The 25733-nt window shown below is 36.1% G+C and overlaps 1 protein-coding gene across 9 annotated transcripts in view; it reads left to right on the forward strand.

Moving 5' to 3' along the window:
• Positions 1-25733, forward strand: part of VPS13C (vacuolar protein sorting 13 homolog C) — a 103737-nt gene that overhangs the window by 25918 nt on the left and 52086 nt on the right. For 8 of the 9 annotated variants that reach the window (XM_041123270.1, XM_041123272.1, XM_041123268.1 and 5 more), the window contains 26 exons: positions 154-289; positions 877-971; positions 2412-2554; positions 3926-4118; positions 4268-4382; positions 4715-4851; positions 5572-5698; positions 6337-6454; positions 6814-6943; positions 7317-7395; positions 8383-8522; positions 9125-9278; positions 9708-9784; positions 9943-10002; positions 12863-13016; positions 14950-15066; positions 16390-16493; positions 16807-16974; positions 17742-18046; positions 18348-18495; positions 19322-19430; positions 19876-20009; positions 22030-22186; positions 22928-23007; positions 23859-23918; positions 25092-25257. In XM_041123270.1, the coding sequence (XP_040979204.1) occupies positions 154-289; positions 877-971; positions 2412-2554; positions 3926-4118; positions 4268-4382; positions 4715-4851; positions 5572-5698; positions 6337-6454; positions 6814-6943; positions 7317-7395; positions 8383-8522; positions 9125-9278; positions 9708-9784; positions 9943-10002; positions 12863-13016; positions 14950-15066; positions 16390-16493; positions 16807-16974; positions 17742-18046; positions 18348-18495; positions 19322-19430; positions 19876-20009; positions 22030-22186; positions 22928-23007; positions 23859-23918; positions 25092-25257 (3406 nt within the window). Of the gene's footprint in view, positions 1-153; positions 290-876; positions 972-2411; positions 2555-3925; positions 4119-4267; positions 4383-4714; positions 4852-5571; positions 5699-6336; positions 6455-6813; positions 6944-7316; positions 7396-8382; positions 8523-9124; positions 9279-9707; positions 9785-9942; positions 10003-12862; positions 13017-14949; positions 15067-16389; positions 16494-16806; positions 16975-17741; positions 18047-18347; positions 18496-19321; positions 19431-19875; positions 20010-22029; positions 22187-22927; positions 23008-23858; positions 23919-25091; positions 25258-25733 lie in introns of those variants that run through there. The other variant, XM_041123271.1, reaches the window with a different exon arrangement.

Here is a 25733-nt window from a genome sequence, read left to right on the forward strand (position 1 = left end):
TGGTGAGTCAAAGTGCTCTTAATGCCTTGCGGGGTGGTGTTGCTGTCCATCAGTTAAATGTCTGTTCAACATGCGTACATACATGCATTATTTACAGAAAAACAAAATATATAGTAATTATATTAATTATTTATTTTAATGTCTGGTTTGTAGACAATAAGATCAGGACAAAAACTACTGAAGAAGAAAAACACTGAAGTAGAAAAAAGAAGTGGAGGATGGTTTGGTGGTTTCTGGGGTAAAAGAGAGTCTAGGAAAAAGGAAGATGAAGAATCACCTGTTCCTGAAAGTAGGTGTGGACTGGAATGCACTAACTTCTGTAGAGACTTTGAGTTTTTATATACATTAAGAAGAATGTTATAGTATGTTTTGCTGCTTATTATGCAGAAGGAGAGAGTATGGCATAAGCAGTGCAATGCAGTATTGATCCATCTTTATAGTATTACTGCTAACGAATATTGAGCTGGCAAATAAGGCACATTTCTGAAATGGCTATAAGCATTTCAGAACTTTGGTAAGGAGAAGAGTATGGAGCTTATAGCTGTAGTGTAGTAGGCGACAACTGGAATACTGTATGCTGGTGATTTGCTGTCTGGACCAGAGATTTGTTCTAGTAGTACTCCTCAAAGCTATCTTCATCATTGGGAATTACAGATACTCTTCCAATATAAATTATATTGATTTCTGTGCTATGTATGTAATGCCAGGTACAAAGACTGCTTCTGTGTAAATTTTTTTACAATATGGAACTTAGTGCAATATGAAGAATCAAAGAAATGTGTCAGCAGAACTTAAGTACAGTAGAAAACAAATGGGAGGAAAAATGCTTATCACTACTAATTAAACTGAAAGTTTTTGTGGGTTTTTGGTTTCTAGCTATTGATGAACTAATGACACCAGAAGAGAAAGCTAAGCTTTTTACTGCTATTGGATATAGTGACAGCTCCTATCATGTTTCCTTACCAAAGCAGGTAAGCAACTTCCTATAGGGATGGTTTGGAAAAACCCAAAAAATGAACAACCCACAAAACCCCCCAAACACCGTCCCCGCCCCCCCCCCAACCAAAAAACCCTTTCTGATGCATGTTAGCCTTAAGATAAGCAGTAGAAAGTGTGTCAGTGCAAGTCAAACCTATGCTGAAATGTACAGAGAAGATGGAAAAAAAAAATTTATTCATAAAACACAAAGATGGCTAATGTTTTCTGTGGTGGTGTTTTGCCTTGTGCACAACCCTAATCTGGAGTGATTTAGAAGTAACAAACTGGATAATAGGTACCCATTTGCAGTTTGGAAGAGAATAAAAAAAGCTAACTGTAAATGAAAAAAGATTCCATGTTAGCTTTTTCATTGCATCTGTTTCTTGTTAGCTGTTGTGGTGAAAACTAAATTAGTCTGTATGGTCTTTTTTTTGGGTTTTTTTGTTTGTTTTTTTGGTTTGGTTTTGTTTTGGTGGTTTGTTTGTTGGGTTGGTGTGTTTTTGTTTTTATTTTGTTGTTTTTTGTTTTTTTTTTTTTTTTTTTTTCAAATCCAAAGTCAGTTTGATTCTGGTAATTGAATAGTTGTTGTTTATGTAAAGGTGAACATTAGCATGTGATTATTTCCTGTTTGACCCAGTGTTTATAACTTTCAGGGGTGCTTTTGTTGGAGGGATCATGTAATGTTTTTATTAAAATATTTGTCCTAATGATTAATACCAGGAGATTTCAGCTGTAGTACTTTTTTTTCTACTACACAAAGGACAATTTAAAATTAAAAAAACATTTTTGTGACATATTTTTTGGCTTGTTAAGCAAAGGAATAAAAGATAAAACTTTACAGGTATAGTATTTTTGAGAGGGCTTATAGGAAGAAAGCTAGAAAGTGGACAACTAAGAAAACGTAAAATGGTGAGGTTTCTCTCAATATACTTATTTTCTGTGTGAGCTATCACATTGTTGTTTTAAATCTTAACATGACTGGTGGTTCTGCTTTAAGTTGCTCATTCATTGACATTCAGTTGACATTCAGCATCAAGAACAAAAAATACATATATGCAATGTCTTCTAAAATGTAGTTATTTAATAGGATTATGAAGATTTCGTTTATCTTGCTAGCTCTCTATTGAGTGTAGTTTAGCTACGCTTGCTTTCACAGTTTAAAAAAAAACTTCCCTGAATCCTGAAAAGAGATACAGACTGTATCTACTCTGCATTTGTTGAAATACACTGGTTTATGTTAAATAACTGGTAAGTGTTGAAAGAAAGTAAAAGACTCTATACTTCAATTCCTACATAGGGATATATGTTTCTTACCTTAGTCAACTGGAATAGCTTTAAATACTGCATTTCATTAGATTTGTTGAAATTAGGAGTTCTAAAAAGTAATTCATGTCAAGATGACTAATTTTGATTTTCTCTGTCCTTCTTGCTAGTATGTTGCCCATGTTGTGACACTGAAGCTGTTAAGCACTTCTCTTACAATTAAAGAAGACAAGAACGTGGCAGAAACTCTTAAAGTACAGATAATTGATCTGAGTACCAAAATATCACAGCGCCCAGGAGCACAAGCCATTAAGTAATTGGATTGGTATTTTTTTTTGTAGAAACATCTTCTCCCTGCTCCCTGACTTTTAAAATCTTTCTTGGGTAGTGCATTATGTTGTATAGTGACTTTTAAATTTATGGGCATTCTGCAGTTGCACTCTCAAAAGTTACAGTCACGTAATTTGGTGAATAACATAGAATGGAATGAAGAAAAGAATGCTATTTTTTAGTCTTTATAAACAATAATAAGCTCTTTTTTGAATCCAAATGTTGAAGTGCTAGATATTGCTTTTGGGAAGTGATACCGAAGCAGTGTGAAATGGTCTGGCTAACACACTCCAGCCTGAATGTGTTGCTTCCTTCCTACATGAATGAAAAACTACGTCTGTGTGTTGTGGGTAGCAGATTAACCAGCATGTAGGAAACGGACTCCTTCCTGTGTTTTAAGAAAGGACACACCAGAAATACTGAACACAAATTATTGGATTATGCTGTCAATGAATGAGATTTTCAGTGTCTGGAAAATGAGTCTGTGCACTTTTCATGCTTTCATTTGCAGTTCTTTATGCATAAGATCACCAGCTCAGCTGCTTACTCTTGAAATATTTTTGCTAAAAACTGTTTTGGAGAATATTAAAGGTGCAGCCTGAATGCTGCACAAAAATAAAAAGAGCTTTGAGAATATTTTACATAAATGCATGCCATATAATTTTGTTGGCAAGACTGATACTTTTGTTGATTTTTAAGTTTCTGGAAAATGTAATTAGGTTATCTCAATGGAGCCAGGCTTGTGACACTGATTATGCCCAAACTGTGTTGCCTCCCAAAGTCGGGGATTCCAATGGTGAAGACACAGGACCCCAAAATAAATTTCATATCTAATAGGTGCTTCTAAGGGTGAATGACGTTTGTGTGGTTTGGTGGTGTTCACATGGCTTTCTTTAAAAGGCATTTTTCTACTGACTATGCTTAACACTATTGTCAGGGAAGCTGTCAGTAAAGAATACCCATTTGTACCAAAATAAGTCTGTAACTGATTTTGAAATCAATATGTAATAGTTAACATTCCTACTCTTTTTCATCTGTAGCATAAATATTTTCCCTTTCTTTTCTCTTACAACTGATTCTCTTAATAAACGTGAGCTGAAAATTATATTCAGTCCACCTTGCAGATAACAGAAGGTAAAAAGAAAATATCAGCCTTGTGTTGCTGTGAATGACTTGCCTTCTATTTATTTTTCCAGTTTAATAATGTAACAATTTCTTAACCATGTGGTATGTTTGTCCTGTAAAGCTAGTCATGTTTGGCTTTATCAAAGGCTTTCTCATCTTGCTGATCTTTCCTAGATGGAACTGTGTTCTGTATTTTAATTCAGTATGTTCAACTATTCATCTTCTTCAGGGTTGAAGCAAAGCTTGAAAACTGGTATGTTACAGGCCTGAGACAAGAAAACATTGTACCATCTCTTGTGGCTTCCATAGGGGACAGCAAGTCATCTTTACTTAAGATAGAGTTTAATGTTAACCCAGAGGATAGTACTGCTGACCAGAGTCTTACTATTGAATCACAGCCTGTGGAAATAAAATACGATGCAGTGAGTAATAACCAAAACTCTTACTTCTTTTTCTGATTCTCCTTTCTCTGCCGTTATTCTCTTTACTCTGTCAAGATCTATTTTTGAATTCTCACTGAGTGACTTCTGTGTATATTGATAATTCTTGTCTGTCTTTTTTTTTTGAAAAGAGAACAATAAATGCAATGGTAGAATTCTTTCAGACAAGTAAGGGAATGGATCTTGAAAGATTAACATCAGCCACATTAATGAAGCTGGAAGAAATCAAGGAAAGAACTGCTACAGGTAAGATAATAACAAATCTCACCTGAGGTGAACCCTTGAATGTTTTAAAATGTTTCAATATCATTTTCTAAACACTTTGCTTATGTTTTGATTGCTGACCAAACAGTATGATTGGTTTTTTTTCTTTGAGTTTTTGACTTGGAGGATTAGTGGATGTTTTGTGGGAAGGAGCATTAAGTTTAGTGAGAAATCAGTAGAATGTTACAAAAGTAAGTCTTTACACAAGATGTGTTCTCTTTCAGATCGATAGCATCTCTCTTTATGTTGACTGGCACAAAGGTTTCACTTGTGAATAGCATTTCAGTTTTGATGTCCCTTCCTTTTTGTTTAAGGATTAGTTCATATTATTGAAATGCGGAAAGTCCTTGATTTGAAGATTAATCTGAAACCTTCCTACCTTGTGGTTCCACAGACGGGATTCTACCATGAAAAATCAGATTTGCTGATTTTGGACTTTGGTACATTTCAGGTATATAAATGATCTCTCTTATGAGCTCAGAGGAAGAAAATATTCTTTTCTCTTAACATAGCTGTCATCTGAAACTATCTTGTTTTCAGAAGGCAAAGATGATAATCTGTATGAATGTGTTTTAACTTCTTATATTTCTTACCAAATAAATTTGGATCAGCAATTTGATCTATGTTCAGAGCTGTTAAGTTGTCTTTGACATACTTGTACTAGTTAATCTCCCCAGGAAACATTTTCATTTTGTAAATGTGATTGTAATAGCTTATCATTTAGTATCTTTCACTTCTTCAGCAGAACACATGAACTTTTGTTCCTATTTTGGTAAAATGATAGCCTTTTATTAATAAAAGAGAATATAATTTTTCTCTTAGAGTTTGAAATTTGATTCCCTTGTTCCTATAAAATTGAAAGATGACAATAATTTAACTTGATTTTAGCTGACTGATTAAATATTTATTTTAGTTGTACTCCAGCAGTAAACTTGTAAACTAATAAGAAAAATTCTATTTTGCATAACTTGAATTAAGTGGATTGATACAAGTAGCAATAAAAAAACCTACTTATTCTTGATAAGTGTGAAATGAATTAAGATTGCTTCTCTGTAAGAGCCCAAATGTCAGTCATAAACCCCTATGAATCATCTTTTTCATCTTCACTAGAATTAATAGCACATGTATATAAGTTTTAGACTTAATTTTATCTTGTCTTTTATGTGTTTAGCTGAACAGCATAAATCAAGGCAGTAGTCAAGCTTCTAGCTTTTCGTCTTTAGAGGAGATTATGGATAAAGCTTATGACAAGTTTGATGTGGAAATAAAAAATGTGCAACTTCTTTTTGGAAGAACAGGTAACAAAACAACATAGTTGCCGTTTACTCAAAAGATTGAAGGCTACCTACCTGTAATAAATAAATAAGTTTTCTAAAGAAAAAAGGCGAACCAAAACAAGTAGTTAACTAAGAGATAGATTATAATACAAGTCTGGTATTAAACTGTGAAAAAATTTTAGTTTCTCTTCAAACAGCTGCTTGCTTTTTGTTTGGACTTGGGTATCATCTCTTTACTGTGATGCCAGCAAGCAACATAAATGCATAGAACTGTTATGTTTTCCATCATGTGCAGGAAAATACAGCTAAAATTGGCCTTAATACTTCATTTGGACTTAAGTTTGTGCAGTGAACAGAATGTTGGGTTACTGTTACATTTATCTATCCATGTATCTATTTTTTTGTAGGGTTCTATGTGCAGGTACATCTTTTAGTGTAGAATTGGACTTAAGGCTGCTAAGGCAGTATAGTGTTAAGAAATATTGAAAGTGGATTCAAAAGCTTTTAAAATACTTTACCCAAATTGTTCTAGGTTTCTCTATTTTGTGAATGGGTTCTTTGTCCTTTCCTAGTGATGTTATTTGATTACTTTAATGATACCTTAATTAAAGCAATTAGCAAGTGATGTTTTCTCATCTACATTTACTGAACATTTGCAGGTGAAGACTGGAAGAAGGCTCGTTTTCAACACCCATCAACTTTGCACATATTACAGCCTATGGATATTCATGTACAGTTGGCAAAATCGATGGTGGAAAGAGATACCAGGATGGCAAAGTAATATATTCATGTTGAAAGGACTTCTTTTTAACTACTGTGTACTTACAGAAAAAACCCCTGTATTTTCCCCAAAGGTTCAGTTACACTTTAAAATCTGAAGGTATTAACTTAAGAAATAAAAGTAGCTTACTACTTTTTACAAAACGTTCTTTGGCTAGTAGTTCCCTGGTCACCTTCACTGGTTACTAACTATACTGTTTAAACTGAGTCCAAGGCCTGTTTTTAATGCAGGATTACTAGCTTTACTGTGATGTGATCTTTATATAAGAGTATAGATATTGCTGAGACTTAAATCAAGAATTGGTATGTACTTTTTTGTCTTGGAGTTCAATAATTTTTTTTTTTTTTTTAAAAAGGTTTAAAGTGTCAGGAGAACTTCCTTTGGTGCATGTCAGAGTCTCTGACCAGAAAATCAAGGCAATTTTTGATCTGATTGATAGCATTCCATTGCCTCAGAAGTCATCTGTGTCAATTCCAAGCACAAAGGTAAGCTGACTATAACTAAGAAAAAACTGAATTTAAAAAAATGACATCACTAAAGTGATCATTGTAAATGTAAATTCCTGCTAAAGTCTGTGGTCCTACTTGAAGTAGGAGATCTGTTGCCAAGTTGAGTCAGGCAAAGTGTCTCCATTATGACTTACCATCAGAACGCGCTGGGCTTATTCAAGCAAGGGTATCTTAGCCTTTGTCATTGTCCTGCTGGTTTCAATATAAGTATTGGCAAAACTGACCTTTCTAAGCAATATGGGGGAGGCAATGTCAAATGTGCATAATCAGTGGAAAATATGACTGAACGTACCAAGTTATACAGACTTTAAAATAATGATTCCTTTTTTTTTTTTTTTCCTCCCTCTAGGTACCGGCTATTCCCACAATTCCTGTTGTTAGTAAAGGGTTACTTAATACACCCCAGTTGTTAGCAGAAATAGTGTCAGGTAAGAAGCTACAGATAAACCTTTTTAAAAGCAGAAGGCCATAATTTATGGAGTAGCTGATGTTTTCAGGCTGCTATTGATCTTAAAACATGTTATAAGGACAGTAGACATGAGTATGATTGATCATCTCTAACTTCAAGTTCATAAGAACATTTGATTAAGATGCTGAATTTGCCTCAGAATAATAAACTTGCTTTTTTAAAAAAGCAAAAAAAAGTTTTTTGGGATTAATTAATATTATGCATAAGCAGCCTCTTCAAATGTGAGCTATTAATAACAAGCGTATTAGGATGTCATTAGCAAACCAATTTAATTATTCAGATGTCATGAGACATCTTTTTAGTAGAGAATATTGAGGAACCTGTTATTTCAGAATTGACTTGGATCCAAAACCAGGTTTTTAGCCAAATACTAATCTGCTGCTGCTACCACTTCAGGACACATACTTTGGGGTGGGCACATAAAAAAGGTAACATGCCTAAAGGTTGTGTACACTTGCATTAAGCAGCCAACATGTGGCAAAAACAGACTGTTACAAACATCATGTGTACTGTCCTGAGTGTTTTGCATTAGGAAAGCTCTCCTTTTTCTGAAAATGAAGAACTAGAATAACAAATGGCAAATTACTATATTGGCTCTGTGGATTTGAGCATTTACTTCCATGGCTGTTCTGGAGAAGAACTTTCCTGTAGTGGAACCTGGGAAACTTGTTTCCTGGAGCTTACTTTATAACTGGTTTTCCTTATATGTGTTCTTGAATGTCTAATGGTACAGCTAAACTCTAGTGCTTTCCTTAATAGGGCTTTAATTTTCTTCACTTTTTCTCCAGTGGGTAAGAAAGCAGTATAGATCTAAAAAGTATACTTTGTCAGATTAGGTTTAAACTGCTCATACAGTTTAAAATTCCCTTGGAACATGAAAGAGAGGTTGGGATTTTACCCCTGTGTCTGGAAGTTTACTAAGGAGGAATTAATTTCTCTTTTCTAGACTCTGAAGAAGAATATTTTGATTTTGAGGAAAGTTCTGAACCAACTGACAGGTCACTAATTAAAGGAGAAGAAATAAGAAATAAGGAGCCTGCTAAAGAGGAACTGACAGATCTTCTGTTGAAGTTTGAAATTAAAGAGGTATGTGTCTTCAATTCTATTTTTACATTCTACATAAAGAATATTTTTTTAAAAAAATCCAATATTCTATTACCAGTGATCTCCAGGTTTAGTGGATGCAAAAACATAGCCACCAAACAAAAAAATATACATGTATACATATGTATTTCTATGTATGAGTTATTTATATATGGTATGCATATGAGTTTTTTTAATATATGGTATGTATATAAATAAAACATATACATACTTCATTTGTGTATAAGTATTAAAAAAAAATTAATAAAAACCTCCCTTATTGGAGTATTTTTGGTAGAAAATAATAGTACCAAGTTATAATTTGCGGGTAGGAGGTGAGAAATTTGCACTGGAAGAACAAAGTAAATACCCAGGCAGGTCACTTGCTAAGAGCAAATGCCAAAATATTCCTATGATATTTATATCTCTCACCATCAAACAATCACTTTTTTTTTCTATTTTTACACTTTAACTCTGTAATAAAAATAATACTTCCAGTAAAGCAGGCCAGGTGTTAATTCTGCGCTTTTTTTCATTGTTGGTTTGAATGGTGAGAATACTAAATGTGAAAAGATGGTATAACTGTGTATTTCTTGCTTATCCAGGTTTTAGTAGAACTCACCAGGCAAAAGAAAACTGAGGAAACGGTACTTGTATTTGATGTAATGCATCTTGGGACAGAAGCTACTGTCAGAACCTATAATTTAGCAGCTGTATCTTATTTAAAGAAAATAAGCTTGGATTACTATGAAATTGGAGGTAATAAGCAATGGAAGAGAAGTATAGTAGTGTGTACATATATATAATCAGTTAGTCTGAAACCGTGGCTCTCCTGTCTCTTGTGCTCACTGAAATCCAAATGTTGTAGTTTTCCTGTTACGATATTTAGTATGCAACTATCCCTTGGCAGTGCTTGTCCCATTGGTACAGTTGATAAGCTCTGAACTCCCACCATAATGCTTATTAGATAAATAAATAGCTTAGTGCTCAATCTTTGGATGGTGAAGGGGTACAGACTTGCAATTTTGGACTTAAGGAAGGGATACCAGTGATTCATACTTGGTGGTGCAATGTCTTTTAACAAATGGTATTGAAAGTTAATCCCTATCTTCAAGGCAAAAATTCTTTGGTTCTCTGAAAGAACAGAGATTACCCTAATCTTTGTGCTTTTCATGTGGTATGTTACAGGTAAAAAAGCACCCATTCATCTAATTAGTTCCTCGGATAAACCTGGCTTAGACCTTCTGAAGGTGGAATATATCAAGGTATACATAAGGCTTTTAAAATTCATTTTTAAAGCACTTTTATATATTATAAAGTCTTAAACCTACTGCTCAGAGCTAGTGGATTGTTTTGCGTCTTCTGAAGAGCACAGTGACTGGTTGGAATTAATATTAACCTTCATGCAAATCATTATTTTCAGGCTGACAGAAATGGGCCACACTTTCAGACAATTTTTGACAACGCTGAACAGATGATTCAAGTGAGTACTTGCAGATTTTATTGCTTATTTTCTTTTGGTTTGCTTCGTTAGAAGGGAGGAATCAATAAGGGTTTTTTTGGCTTTCCTGTTCTGCTCCCCTGCCCAAGCTCCACCCCTCCCTGACCTTGCAGCAGGGATATTTAAAGAGTTAAAAAGTACTTGAAAGTGTTTATACAACTTAATGTAAGAGCAGTATGTTAGTCTTTTTTCTTAACTATGATGAAAAACTGTCTAGCTAGCTCATGTGGATAAAATTCAAACTAATAAAAGAATGCGTATTCTCATGCGTATGAGATCATGAAGTTCAAATGTCCAGTATGGCAAAATGTACTGGGGTCTAGAATTCTTTCCTTTTCCTGTCAAATAATCTGAATTGTGAGCACTACATAATCAGCACTCTGGCTAAATTTAATAAGAAGTCTAAATCCATTTATGAGTGATTTTGGTTTTTTTTCACGGGGAGGGAGAGCAGAGAGGAGCGTGTTCCAATTCTTCACTCTGAAATACGACTTGGGAGCTTCTTGTGATACTGCATTTTCCTCTCTGTCACTTTTGTCATAGACTCTAGAATAAGAATTTGATCTCTTAAAAATTACTGCAATATAGGAAGATGGTTTTAGACAGCAAGTACCTAACTTCTTAAGTTTTGACTGTTGTACTAATGGTATATTTTTGAGTCAGAGATTTCAATCTAAGGAAAAACAGTGTCTTGAGGAATTCTGGAAATAAACTACTGTATTGGGTTTGCGTGGCAAGGTTTTGGTAGCGGGGGCGGGTTACAGGGGTAGCTTCAGTGAGAAGCTGCTGGAAGCTTCCCCTATGTCCAACAGAGCCAATACCAGCCGACTCTAAGATGGACCCACCGCTGGCCAAGGCCGAGCCCATCAGTGATAGTGGTAGCGCCTCTGTGATAACATATTTAAGAAGGAAAAAAGTCATGGGGCACACAGAAACAGCAGCCGGAGAGAGGAGTGAGAACATGTAAGAGAAACAACCCTGCAGACAAGGTCAGTGAAGAAGGACGGGGAGGAGGTGCTCCAGGTTCCGGAGCAGAGATTCCCCTGCAGCCCGTGGGGAAGACCATGGTGAGGCAGGCTGTCCCCCTGCAGCCCAGGGAGGTCCACGGTGGAGCAGATCGCCACCTGCAGCCTGTGGAGGACCCCACGCCGGAGCAGATGGGTGCCCGAAGGAGACCGTGACCCCGTGGGAAGCCCGCGCTGGAGCAGGTTCCTGGCAGGACCTGCAGATCTGTGGAGAGAGGAGCCCATGCTGGAGCAGGTTTTCTGGCAGGACTTGTGACCCTGTGGGGAATCCACACTGGAGCAGTGTGCTCCTGAAGGACTGCATGCCATGGAAGGGACCCATGCTGGAGCAGTTCGTGAAGAACTGCAACCCGTGGGAAGGACCCACGTTGGAGAAGTTCGTGGAGGACTGTCTCCTGTGGGAGGGACCCCACACTGGAGCAGGGGAAGAGTGTGATGAGTCCTGCCCCTGAGGAGGACGAAGCGACAGAAATAACATGTGATGAACTGACTGTAAACCCCATTCCCTGTCCCCCTGCGCCGCTGGGGGGGCTAGGTAGAGAATCCAGGAGTGAAGTTGTGACCGGGAAGAAGGGAGGGGTGGAGGGAAGGTGTTCTGTGATTTGGTTTTATTTCTCATTACCCTTCTCTGGTTGATTGGTAATAAATTGAGTTAATTTTCCCCAAGTTGAGCCTGTTTTGCCCATGATGGTAACTGGTGACTGATCTCTCCTGTCCTTATCTTGACCCACGAACCCTTTGTTATATTTTCTCTCCCCTGTCCAGCTGAGGAGGGGGAGTGATAGAACAGCTTTGGTGGGCACCTGGTGTCCAGCCAGGGTCAACCCACCATAACTAGAAAGGGCTGTCAGTTTTCTGTGATAGGTACTTCCCTTCCTTTATAACTTGGCATTATTTTGCCTGCCATTTTTTGGTGTGAAGACTGAAATATTTCCCTTGCCACCTAACAGTTTTAGAGTATCTATAGATATCATCAGGGAACTCTAGTTAATGCTGGAATCTTTTTGCTAAGAAAAGGTTCCTGAAGCTGCAGCAGGGGATGACAGTTCTACTACTCCAGTGCTATTGACATGGATATACATACTGAGTTGACTGACTTCATGCTATGGGACAGTGCTGATGTTAAGAGAATTCAACTTTATATACATCATCAGGTGTTTTGCTTGCAACTCTTCAATGGGACTTCTGTGTCTGGAAGAATTGCATTTGGGCTCTTTTTCCAATTTCAAGCCCGTTTAGGCGGATAACTTTTACTAAACTACATGGTAAGGACTTACTCTTCTTTTGGACTCCCTTAGTGGATTTGTTGAGAAATACCTTTATACTAAATACCTACCTGGCAGCCACCTGCTACTTACCTGTTCATGTAGTACTGTGTTATTGCAGGAGCATTCAAGAGCAAGTCTGTGTTTGACAGAGCATATTGCTTGGGAAGACTGAATCCTGCTTTAGGTTACTTAGGTTACTAACTTACTCCAGGTGTATCTCCCTTAGTCATCTAATTAAGTTTTCCACTTATGTAATGCAGTTTTCCACAATGAGTTTTTCACTCAATGCTTCTAAATTTTGTATCACTTTGCTGTTGTACTGAGGAGGTTATAGGTTAACAGTTACAGCTGTTGGGTTGTTGTTAGGTTTTCTTATTTTCTAAGCTTACCACTTTTCTGCTTTACAGAAAGCTTTTTTTCCTTTATGATCTGTTGCTGGTAATGCATGCAGCTTTTCTAAGAAATTGTTATATTCCATTGGGTGCTTTTGTACCTTGGTCCAACTCTTAAGTTATTTTTTTGTCATATGGAGTCTTGTGTTTTCAACAGGTAGCTTTTTCGTCATTGAACCTTCTACTGCATACAGAGGCCCTGGTGTCTGCTGTCAGTTTTCTAGCAGCTGTTAGTCCATCAGGCAGTGGAAGTAGTAGAGACACACCAACTAAAGACGAAAAACAAGAAGATGACACTAGATTGAAGAAAGGTACAGTTGTGTTTGTCAAAATGATGGTTCTGAAAGGATGTGTTGCATGCTGGCGAAATGATCAAATCCAGAGAAACCTGATTAGCTTTGTAGTGTGGGGAGAAGATCAAAGCTCATGTGACTGTGGCTCACCAGGCTAGAGGACTGATTTAAAAAAAATAATAAATGAAACAATGATTATTATCATAAATGGTGTCTTCAGGTGAGCTTTCTATTCTTGTGTTTCATTGCCTTTTCACAAATAGACTTGAATTTGAGTTAATGAGATTTCTGCGATCTTAGAGGACTCAAACAGCAGCATGATCTTAGTGTTCATGGTAGAATAAAGGAGATAAATAGTACTTTGCTGATGATGCTGTGTTACTGATCTAGGCAATTTAAATATACTTTCAAAGAAGTAGTCAGGTCCTTTGCTAGCTTAATGAAAATCTTGCTATTCCTGTAGCACTGAAACAAAAAATGAATTTATATCAAAATAGGCTCAGAGGGGAGCAGTTGCACTGTCTTTAATATTAAGTGTAAAACTCAAGCATCAGGTGAGCTGGAAATGAGGTGTCTAGTGAAGAATGTTCAGAATCACTTATAATTTTAAATGGCCTGGTGTCCTGCTTTCGTCTGGGATAGAGTTAATTTTCTTTCTAGTAGCTGGTATAATGCTATGTTTTGGATTTAGTATGAGAAGAATGTTGATAACATGCTCATGTTTTCAGTTGTTGCTAAGTAGTGTTTATACCAAGTCAAGGATTTTTCAGCTTCTCATGCCCACCCAGCAAGAAGGCTGGAGGGGCACAAGCAGTTGGGAGGGGACACAGCCAGGACAGCTGACCCAAACTGGCCAAAGGGATATTCCATACTGTGTGATGTCATGCCTAGTATATAAACTGGGGGGAGTTGGCCTGGGAGTGCGGATTGCTGCTTGAGAACTAACTGGGCATTGGTCAGGAGTGGTGAGCAATTGCATTGTGCATCACTTGCTTTCTATATTCCAATTCTTCTATTATCATCATCATCATCATAATTATTATTTTTTTCCTTTCTGTCCTATTAAACTGTTCTTATCTCAACCCAAGAGTTTTACTTTTTTTTCCCCTGATTATCTCCCCCATCCCACTGGTTGGGGTGTGAGTGAGCAGCTGTGTGGTGTTTAGTTGCTGGCTGGGGTTAAACCATGACACCTGGGTTTGAATCTGCAGGTTGAAAAAGAAGCTGCTGCTGTGTACAGTGTGACAAAGCCCATAAATATTTGAGCTCTTGGATTAACACTTTACTACTCTTGGTTAGTGAAGGTGCAGACCATCAGTGAGATCTGATGGCTTCTTGTCTTCCCCCATAGATAGTTTTTTGACACTTGTGTGTGACTTCACCTTATTCTTCCCAGCCTTAACACTTGCTCTCGTAAAAGCTGGGTGTTGATTGCCTGAAATAGGCTTCCAAGGTTTGCCATTTCTTACAAGCTTGGAAGTTTAAGAGAAAACTTCCTACATTAGGATCTTGGAATAGGAAATATTAGATAACCTGAAAAAAGTACTACTGTGAACCTATTGAGTTATTGACTTAATGTTAAAAATAAGTGTACTGTGCAATTGATTTCCTCTTAACCCAGCAATTACCCTTAATTTAAAAAAAGTAAAATTGTTTCAGTAGAGAGCCATCACTAGATGTGGTAATATCAGACATAGAATTACAAGCAAATGCTGGCATGTTTTACTCTTATCAGTAGAGTTGCCTTCAGAGGAAGACTTGTTGCTCTAAGATGGGATGATATAGACTTAATCATGGTAGCGGTGATGAAAGAAACTATAAGAAATAAAACTAAGTCATCTGAATGTCAAACCCCCCCCCTAGACCAAAACAACTCTCAGATATGCTCAGGAGTTCAAGTGAAAATATGAATTCTATATACCTTGAAAATCCCCATTTCTCTCGTTTCTAGTGGCTAGACCTTCGAAGGATAAGGATATCTTTGACTTCAAGCTTTTTGCCAAGCTGGATGCCTTCTGTTTAAATATTTGTGATGAAAAAAAGAACATTGCAGAGATCAAGATACAAGGTATTAAATTCTTTGTTAGTAGTAACTGATCTAGTAGTTTAGTTTCAGAGTAACTGCTAGTAATTGGACTAAAAGATATTTAAGGTGTAAATTTTCAGCATCTGACTTTTTTTTTTATGGTGTTCTGTACAAACATGGCTTGTGGTATTGTTTTCAAAGTCAGTCTTCTAGTCTGTCATAATGTTTTGGCCTCCAGCTAGAAAAGCATGATATGTTATTCTTCAGGTAATTATGTTCATGTTTTGAAGGAGTTTGATTATGGGTGGCTTTTCATGTTGTACTAAGCTTTGAATATTTTTCTGCTATACCTGAATTATTTAGGATAAAAACGCCCTTAAAACTGTTTTCTTCGGTTTTGAACTCCTAGCGTTCATTCAGGTTTCTTGTTTTGGTTTTGTTTTCTTGATTCTTTTTCACCCCTCAGAGGGGCTATCAATAATTCGGGGTGTGGGGGGAAGTTTCACTTCCAAGTTTGGCTATAGCTGCCATCCTAATAGCTGCCAAAACTCTCTCTTGGTATGAATATTTAAGAAAGTGTGATATACAACAGTATGTAATATAGTTCGTAAAAAGTCTCTTGCTTTTGCCCATCTCTAAATCATATGATGTATTCACACAAGATTCTGTATGCAAAAATACAGTATAGTAACATCTTTTTTGATAGAAAATCTCAGTAAACTAACTCAGTAGCTTGGTTATTAAGAGACAGATTATTGTTTGAATATTTTTCTATTAGTAGTAGCTCATTTCTTTCCAGAGATGATTGGTATTGAGACAGTATCTGTGTTAGAAATTCTATTTTGTTTTATTCAAAGCTGTAGTATGGTCACATTCTCAAAGCTTAATAACAGACAGCTTAGTGTATGGACTTTGGTATGAACTCTAGACAATATACGTATCTTCTGTGTCTGACTGATAAAAAGCAAAATGTCTCTATTTCCAGAACTTACAATACTTTTTTTTTTTGTTTTGGAGTAGTTGTGGTAGTTGGGGAATTGCTTCTAATTATTCTGATTTGGATACAGGGAGACTAAAATGCCTTGGATTGAATAGAGCTCTTTTATTTACAGTCCCTTCAGCAAGGGATGTGGTAACTGGCTTCATTTGGAAACAGGAAATAATCAAGTGTGTTTAGGTATTTTTTGTGGTTTTTTTTAAAATCTTTGTTAAATTTAGCAAACTACTAACAAAATAATTGTTTGTTGCAATGCATAATTTCTGTAACTTTTCTCATTTCCTCTACTGGTGTCGTGTGTCCCCATCCTGAAAATGAGTGTTACTTCTGTTATGCAATACTACTGTTTCTCTCTTTATACTTTACAGGTCTTGACTCATCACTTCTCCTTCAGCCAAGTCACACTGTATTCTTTGCCCGACTTAAAGACATAGTTGTCACAGATGTTGATTCAAGGACCCTTCATAAAAAAGTATGGAACTACAAGATTTTAAGTTTTACTTGGTTCCTCATTAGTTTTGTGTGTATAAAAGTGAAATGTAATACATATTCTTATTCCACTCTTTTAAAAATATTTCATTTATCTTGAATACTTCTTTTCAAATAAGATTCATGGTAAAGCATAGTTTTCATATTAGAAGAATGGATTAAAAGAAAATAAAATTAAATTTAAAAAAATCTAACTTGTATGTCTGATAGGCTGATGATATATTTAGTTTTTCTTTGTGTTAAGTAGCTTTTTAGAAGCTGCTGATGGCTGGTAGGTACTGTTTCTCTCTTTCTAGGCTGTGTCTATAGTAGGAGATGAAGTTTTCAGTTTCAATCTGACATTAGATCCATATGCTACGGAGGGAGAAGCCTACACTGACATGTCAAAAGTGGATGGTACTGTATCTTTGAAAGTAGGCTGTATTCAAATAGTATACCTTCACAAATTTCTCATGTCTCTTCTGGTAAGTCTTTTTTTCCTTTGTATGTTTCTGCTCCATTTTCAAATTAGTCTTCCTTGTTTGTGTCCTCAGTACAAATGGTAACTTAAGTTTCTGAAAGAGAAAGGATAGGCTTAATTTTTCATGTGTGCTATTAAAAGCTTTGATAAGTAAGCTTTAACTGGTTTGAATTTCAAAAAACTAACACAGTGCAAGTGGGTCACTTCCCACCCTCTGCTTTGGAAATAGAGAAAAGCTTGGTGCTATTAAGGTATTTTGGGGGTTTTGTGTTTGCTGCCTTTTCCAACCTGAGTTCACTGCTAACATTAGAGGCAAAATTTTCTGCAAGGTTAGATGCTATGAGGACTGCAAATTAATCAATGTAAATATTTGTACCCTCATCAAGTACTGTAATGGGGGCTTTTTCAACAAAGCACTAGTGGGCTTTCTGTCATTCAGTACTGGCTTTAATAGGAATTAGTATTCACTGGGGGCAAAGAAGGGCTCTAAAAATAATATGTGTCCCCAAAAGCTAATGAGGTAAAGGAATCTTGTAGGTAATGAAGGATGAAAAAGTAGAGATGAGTTTAAAATGAGTGGATTGTACTGGTCAGTACGTTTTTGACCCTTTATTAGAGGTCATGACAGAAGGCACTCAGTTGTCTTTCCCCAGGGAAAATCTAACACAGTAGGCAGCATAATTAGTGGTTGATGATGTAAAATAAGAAAGTAATTCAGATTAAAAAACTGTTTACAGACATCTCTCCTTTCTTTTCAACCGCTTATTCTAGACCTTCCTGAACAACTTCCAAACAGCTAAGGAGGCACTGAGTGCTGCTACAGTCCAAGCTGCTGAAAAGGCCGCTACCAGTGTAAAAGACCTGGCTCAAAGGAGTTTTCGACTTGCAGTGGACATTCACTTGAAAGCACCAGTTATAGTCATTCCTCAGTCCTCAGTTTCCCCCAATGCTATAGTAGTAGATCTTGGCTTGATTAAGGTTCAGAACCAGTTTAGTTTGGTGTCTTCAGAAGGCAGTTTGCTCCCTCCAGTCATTGACAAAATGGACGTGCAGCTGACAAAGCTGAAACTGTCTAGGTAAAGTGCACTTTACTAAGTAATTGGTAATAATAATACTCTATAGGGTATTAATCTACTTGCTTAGAAACCATGCTTGGTGACTGTGTCAAATATTTGGTGTTAAAATACTAACCTGGTATCTTAAGGGCAAATAAATTAGTAGTAAAATAAGATACTGTTCATCTCAGGAAGCCATTTAAGCCTAAAGAGATATTATATTACATTTGAGATTTTAAGATGTTATTTAGAAAACGTAACGTATGACTTAACTTCTAACTTCCCCACCATGTGTTTTGGGTTTTTTTCTGTTTGTTTTAAGGACCACTATGGAGACAGGTTTGTCACATCCAGACATTCAGATACTTCACCCTATTAATTTAAGCCTGTCTGTGAAACGAAATCTGTCTGCAGCTTGGTTTCACAAATTACCGGTGTTGGAGATCACGGGGTATCTGGATACAATGAATGTAAGTCTTATGAAAAGAAGGTGGTGAGAGGCTTGTGATAACAGTTAATGTAAGACTAACCTTTACGTTATTTCTGGACACAAGGGTACAACAAGCTGCAAATTTTTAGTAGTTGTGGAGTGACTTTTAGGCATGTCAACAGGGTTTAAACTACCTGTGTGAATGTAGAGGTTTGAAAGTGTCGTATAAAACACCTGAACTGCTGTGTACATTTATTAAACTGAGAGAAAGAAGAGAGAAAACTGAAAGGATGTCAGGAAGTCTTGTTTAATCCCTGCCACAAGGCAGGACCAGCTTAAATGAAATGTTTTTGTGACCCGTTCTCTGAGCAAGTCTTTTTTTCAGGTGTGTTTTGGTTTATTTTTTTTTTTAAATGGAATCTTCTTGAGAGGAATTTAAATTTATGCAAATATTTGCCTTAGTGACTCCAGCTTCATAACTTCCTACCTCCCTTGAATGACCTCATGATAGTTGTTTTTTGTGGCAATTTATATACTGTGAAAGAAAATACCAGCTACATCTTAGGTGAAATATCGTGAAGTAGCATGTCATTTACAGGAAAGTATTAAAAGCATAGATACGCTAAATAAAGGCTGAAATATATATTGATACAACTTTAGAAGTCATAACCTTCTTTAATCTCATAATCCTTTAACAATAAGCAGTTAAAAGAATTTCATTTTATTATTCAAGGGATGATGCTGCTGACAAAATACCTGTAAATAAGCACTCTTTTTGCCAGGAAACATTGTTCTGCTTTACTAGCTAGTGGTAAGTTTAAAGAACAGTGTGTTTTTCCTGAGAACTGTGATCTGAAATTTTGTAGGTTGTGTTAAGTCAAGAGGATTTGAATGTCTTCCTCAAAGTGTTGACGGAAAACCTTGGTGAAGCAGAAGACAAACTCACTCATGCAAAATCAGTACTGCAAAAGGAAGGTCAGAGGCGGAATTTATTTGTCATGAATATTAAGTGTGTTAGCTTTTAGGAAAAATGAAAAGCATTTATTATCTGGAAAGCAAGCTTAGATCTGAGAGTATGATGTGTAAGTGATAAACTCTTCTCTTTTTAATTTCGCAAGGACAGTGTTCATACTTTAATACTTCAAAAATGTGGAAACATTACAAGACAAAATTTGGTAATTGTGTTAGCTAAATTGTCATGGAACTAGCAAGATATTGAGAAGTCAGAGTCATCTTGTTGCCAGAACATGTTTCTATTTCCTTTGCCTGCTGTGAAGTCAAAGGCTCTGCTTGTGGAACTGTTGCTAGCTTATCTTAGGTGAACGTAAGCCATCTAAACGAATAAAAGAATTGGATATGTTTCTTGAGCTAAACAAATAGTGGCAACTTCAGAAGTTAACCAATTCATTGAATGCTTCAGGTAAAACCAAAGAAATGGAGAAATTGGTTTTGACGCAGGATAAGAGTGTTCCAGAAGGAATGTTGTCTGAAAAGAGAAAAAGAACATTAAATGAAGATGTCATCAATATGCTACTTAATTTTGAAATCAAAGAGGTATGTATTCATCTGTAACATTTATTGTTACTGAATCCAGTACTGAAGTCTGTTTCTTAGAAGTAGTAGGCCATTTTAACTGTTTAAAGAAGATGGTACATATCAACAGAAAGAAAACAAACAAAAAACCCCTGCAGAACTCATTCTTCAGCTGTTTCTTTAGCTGTTTTCTTTTGTCTATATTATGTGAGAATGTGTTTATAGAATATTTAACATACACAATATATCTAACAGGGAAAACAAGACTTCTTTTAGATATTCTGCACTCACCTAGCCTTAATCCTTCATAATGCTGCATATGATTCTCCTAATAACAAACCAGCTGAAATAGTTAAGCTAGAACTGGTATTTTTGCCTTAGATACTACAGCTGAAGGTTAGGTTGTAGGTGAAGTACTGGGAAGACGCACAAGCAATCAGTTAACGAAGATAACTATGCATAAGAAATTTTCCAAGCCTGTTTTTTCTCTGAAGATGTCTGTGATACTTAAGTGTGACGATCTCAGCATGGCCTTTCATTTTTTCAAGAGTCAGACCAAATGGCTTGGGTATGCAGGTTATTTTAAGTAACTATGCGGTTTGTTGTTTGTTTGTTGTTGGATTTTTGGGTTTTGTTTTTTCTGCATGTGTAATTTTTGTTTCGCTAAATCTCTGTGAATGTTTTTGTCCAATGCAAAATCTGGGTTCCTACTTTTTAGACAGGAAAAAAATGCCTTCAAACCCAAAACTGTTCTATTGCCAAGTGAGAGTAGCGTTCAAAGACTAGAGAATTCCTCCTATTTCCAGCCACCAGGGAAACATATTCTGTGTGAGTGATATGAAATCATATAAGAAAACTTAGTTTTAAGGGCATTAGAAATATTTGTCCCACAGCTGAAGCGTAGACAGGTAGCAAGTTGCTACCATCCCAGGTTTGGGGTTTTCTCACTTTTTGCAGAATTACAGTTGCAATTGGCTGATGAGGTACTTGTTAACAAACAGCACATAGTTATCCAACGCATATCCCTAGTACCTTTGACAGCTTCTAACTTTCAGATTTGCTGTCTTGGCTATGAAGAATTTTTTTTTTATGGTAGGACTGAGCCTGTAGTGCTCTGTGTTGTCTTATTTAATATATCTGATGAACAGTTCTGTCTTGTTTAATACAGTTTTACACAAGCTTCACATGAAAATTTTTACTAAGGTAGTGTCCACATTGTCCGTGGACTGTATATGTTGGGTGGTTAATGATAAAATGCTAATTTGTTAGTGCACAAAGACTATGCTACATAATGATGCAGACAAAGTATTGACAAACTTGAATTCTTTAAATTCCTTGTGTGGTAAATTGTTAGGTTGAGGCACTATTTTTAGTTCACAAGAATGGAAGATAATTGCCTCATGAAATAATTACATTGAAATTAACATTGTTCATTAATAACTATATCTAGTTCTACTTTAATTTTCAGCTGCATTTAGAAACACAAGTCTTTTCTCATTTTCAACATTCTAATTAGTGTAATGCTTAAAATCTTCTGTAAATGAAGAATTGTAATGTTGAAGTATTTGTGTCCTTAATTATTATTTGCATAGCATCAGATATTCAAAGATCAATACATGTTACTGTTATCTACTGCCCTTCTTTCCAAACCAGTATGATCTGTAGTAACTGTTTTTTCCATATTCAAACTCTGTAGCACTGTGTAGTGTCTGATTATAAAACTGAAGTATAGCTTGACAAGGTAAAGATATATTGCTAGGTCAACAAAATTGAATTCTAGTCAAATTAATAGACTTGGTATTTTTGTTTTGTTGTTGATGGAGTTAGGAAGTGATTGGTTGCTTGGCCAAGAGGAACAGGGTGTGGGGGGGAATCTTTAACAAACTAGTGTTGTAGGTTTTCTTTGTGAGAAGGCAAAATGTCTAGATTAATACTGCTTTTGAAGCTTGGCTGAGGAGATAATGCCCAGTTATAACTGCATGCTATAATGTCTGGACAGCTTTACTGAAATAGTGAACTTATTTCCCTTTCCATATTCAAGGTTGTAATAACCTTGATGAAGCAGGTTCAGAAGGAGAGATATCCATTACATATTCTAACTGTGCTACAGCTTGGAACTGAAACCAAAATTAGAAATCATGAATTAACTGCAGCAGCATATCTGAAAAAAATTATTATGACATGCATTGAAATAAATGGTAAGTCTTCTAGAAAACTAGTATGCAGTCATTACAGTGTGTGCAATCAGCTTTTGTAGACAGAAGATAGCATGGTCAAAAATAACAATAATTACTGGGGGGGGGAAAACAAGGGCAGGAGGTTACATGCCAAATTCAATTAATGATGCTGTCCTGTGTAATTTAGATTCAAATGATCTGTTTTACCTGATACCAAGTTCTACTCCTGTTGCTAGGGTTAGCTTGAGTTAATTTGAGTTAGTTGACTGCTTTGAGTGGGAATGGTCATTTCCAAGAAGTATTTTATCTATTCAGAGTGTTTTGATGAGCTTCTGAATCTGTGCTTTATGACCAGTCCTGGCAGCAATGGAGATACAGCATGCTTCCTTGATTGGTCAGGTAACATTTCAAAGTGATACTGAAGTAATAACTGAAATAGCCATGTATTCAAAGTAGAAAAGTATGGTTTTGAATATAAACCCACAAAGATAGGAAGGAAAATAACTTTCCAATTTTGAATCTGCTTTTAGGACCAAGATAAGTAAATTTTGATTAGTTTAATTAAAAAAAAAAAAGCAAATACAGCATTTTACAAGTTAATGCTTAATCTGCAGCTTCTCAGTGAAAAGATGTTTACCTTTGCTATTTCAGCAAGAATAGTATATAATTAGTATATAATTGAGAATTAGCATGGAGGCATTTCATAGGTGGAGTAAAGCTTGTGAGTGGAAATACTTTACAGTTTTATTTCTTTATTTGCAGACTCAAAAGGAGATCCTCTTTGCATTATTAATTCTTCGAGTGAGACAGATGAACATCTTCTGAAAATGGAATACGTTAAGGTTTCAATACCTTTTAACTAAGATTTTATGGAGAGTACAATAAGGCTTCCATACTTAGCCTGTGTTAGATTTTTTTTTTGCTTGTTTTTAAAACCTGTAGGATTTGTATCTAAAACTTATCTAGGTCTTTTCCCAAATACTGATTTTTCAACTTACCATTTCGTTTCACTCTCCACTGCTTCCATATAGTGCTTACTTCATAAGTCAACACAATTACTGAAATCACTGGTGAAGCCAAATGTTTCTTCTCTGTGAACAATACAGATTAGTACCTTTGTGAAACTTGATAGGTGAGATAGTCTTTGCCTACATAAGTGATAGGTGGCTCTCTACAGGTGGTAAAACTAGCATTGGGGTGATATGTTGATAGCTAGTTATTGAGCTTTTATTTAAAAAAAAAAAGTGTCATTCAAAAACTGCAAGAATACTTGGGTATCTGATAGGTTGTAGAACCAGTGGGCTACTCATACTCTTATCTATAATGATGTAATTTTTATAGAGAAAAACAAGTTAATTTGTTCTGACATAGTACTAGGCATAAATTGATCCAGTTTAAATAGATCCTAGCTAGGAGAAAATTTTGTAACCAGCCAGTTGAACTTTAACAAAATACGTGCTATAATATGTCACTGAGCAGAGCATTGCGAGTACCCCTTGATCTTTGTTGCCTTGGTTGTTGCTGGTTGCCTTGATCATGTGCTTCATTTAGAGAACTTGTTTCTTCAGGCTTCATCGCTTTCCTTTGTTTTATTTTGCAATGGGAATAATCCTTGTGTGTGTGATAAATTCACTTAATTCAGTTAACTCAATAGAGACTGACTGTGTGCTTGGGCATTTTTTTCTTCCTTTAGGCTGATGCTGATGGACCAGATTTTGTTACTACTTATAGAAGCACCAAGCAAAACATTAATGTAAGTACTGGATGTATTTAATTTTTTTTTTTAAGCTTCTCAAATAATAACAGCTGTGTAAACTTGTTGGTTGCCCATTTTTTCTCCTCTCACTGAAGAGGAAAAAAAAAAAACCCAAGACCAACCCAAACCCCTGACTCTCTCATCATTATAGCTTACTGCTTTATATTTAACTATTTCAAAGAGAAATCCAGGAGGACAAAAGATAATTTTTTTTTTTTACAGAAGTATTTAGTGTATGAATTTTTTTACTTAAGAGCTGTACATTTGAGCTAGTTAAAATTTAGAAGGACATATTTCTAACTGAGGCCTGTAGGATGTGTTTTATTTCTGGAGTGATACACTTAGCAGCATGTGAAATGAAGGCCTTGTGTTTCAGAGCTTGAAAGTTCATAACTGTGGAGTTGAGATGTGAGGTGAAACGTCAAACAAGCATTCTCAGAGGTCTTGTGTTCAATCAATCCTTTTTTTACTTTTCCTGAAAGCAACTATTCATGTGTAGCTTCCTATGGCTTTAGTGACTTCAGCAGTAAGCAGGTCATTTTGCTTTTAAAATGTTTCCCTTGAAGTAGTAGTGGTGGGTGGAGCTTGCTTCTTGACAGCCATATGTGGAATTTGAAGTGGCTGGACTACTTTAGAGTCAAGAAATCTGACATCCCTTAATGTATCAGTAAAACCAGCATTTACCAAGAGTTGCTTTGGGCTAGGAAAAGTCAGCTAGCTGATGCTAGGTTTTACTAAGTAATATTGGTTTGAGTAGTATCATGTACTTTCTGTTCTGATGGCAAATTTTGAATCTTCTTGTTTTGCTGTATCATACCTACTAGAATACCACTCACTATACATGGTTATGAAGATGTCAGCCAAAGTGCTTATTGGTCCCCAATGAAATGCAGGAGTCTTAACAGAGCTTACTGAAAAAGCATAACCACGTGAAGCATCAATTTTTAGATTGGCATAGTTCCTCTGCAGCTGTGTTAAGCTTCCCATCCATAGCTCCCTCATCTGTTCTGGAGCTTGTGTGGTGTTAAGTTGAAGGAGATAGAAGGGTGAGATACTTGTGAAACTGAGCAAGACACTTTTTTCTCAATGCTATGACAGTAACTTTGAGTTGTTATGCAGTAGACTGCTACTAAATAACAATGTTACTTTGTCTCCTTGCCCTCATTTTAGGTCATCTTTTCATGTTTGGATATAGTACTTCACACAGAGGCTTTGCTTTCCATCATGAGTTTTCTCACATTCAGTGTTCCATCAGGTGGTCTTCCCAGTACTGGTAAAGCATCAGACCACAAGCCTCAAATGAAAGAACAAGAAAAAGGAAGTACTCTTAGACCAGGTAAGGCGGTATTAGAAAGGCCATGCTTTTTTTGCTTAACAGCATCTAGCCTTTGGTTTCAAAGGATGCCATTTCAGGTGGCAGCATTGCAGTCTATTTGGTGGAAAAACAAGGCATGCACAACTCTACATGGGGAGAAAATAATCTCATTTAAAAAAAAGCCAGATATTTTTGCTTAATTTTACAAGTTCTCCTTACTCAATGTAACTTTTTCCTAGGTAATGGTCTGACTTTTATAATCAAAGTCGAATAAATGATGCTGCAGTGAACAGTACCAAAGCCTTTCCAAAGCATCAGTGTCACAACTTTGTTTCTTTCCAATCTGAAGGCTCTAAAGAGTGCTTACATAGCTGAAAATAGACATTCTTGAGCCCTGGGGAAACAAAGAGAAGTTCTGAATTGAGGGTGTTGTGCTTATTTTTAAAAAAGGTATCTGTAACCTTGAAATAGTAGGAGGTTTTTGTATGGAAGCTCCT

This window comes from Aquila chrysaetos, chromosome 5, assembly GCF_900496995.4.
Source record: "Aquila chrysaetos chrysaetos chromosome 5, bAquChr1.4, whole genome shotgun sequence".
Classification (NCBI taxonomy): domain Eukaryota; kingdom Metazoa; phylum Chordata; class Aves; order Accipitriformes; family Accipitridae; genus Aquila; species Aquila chrysaetos.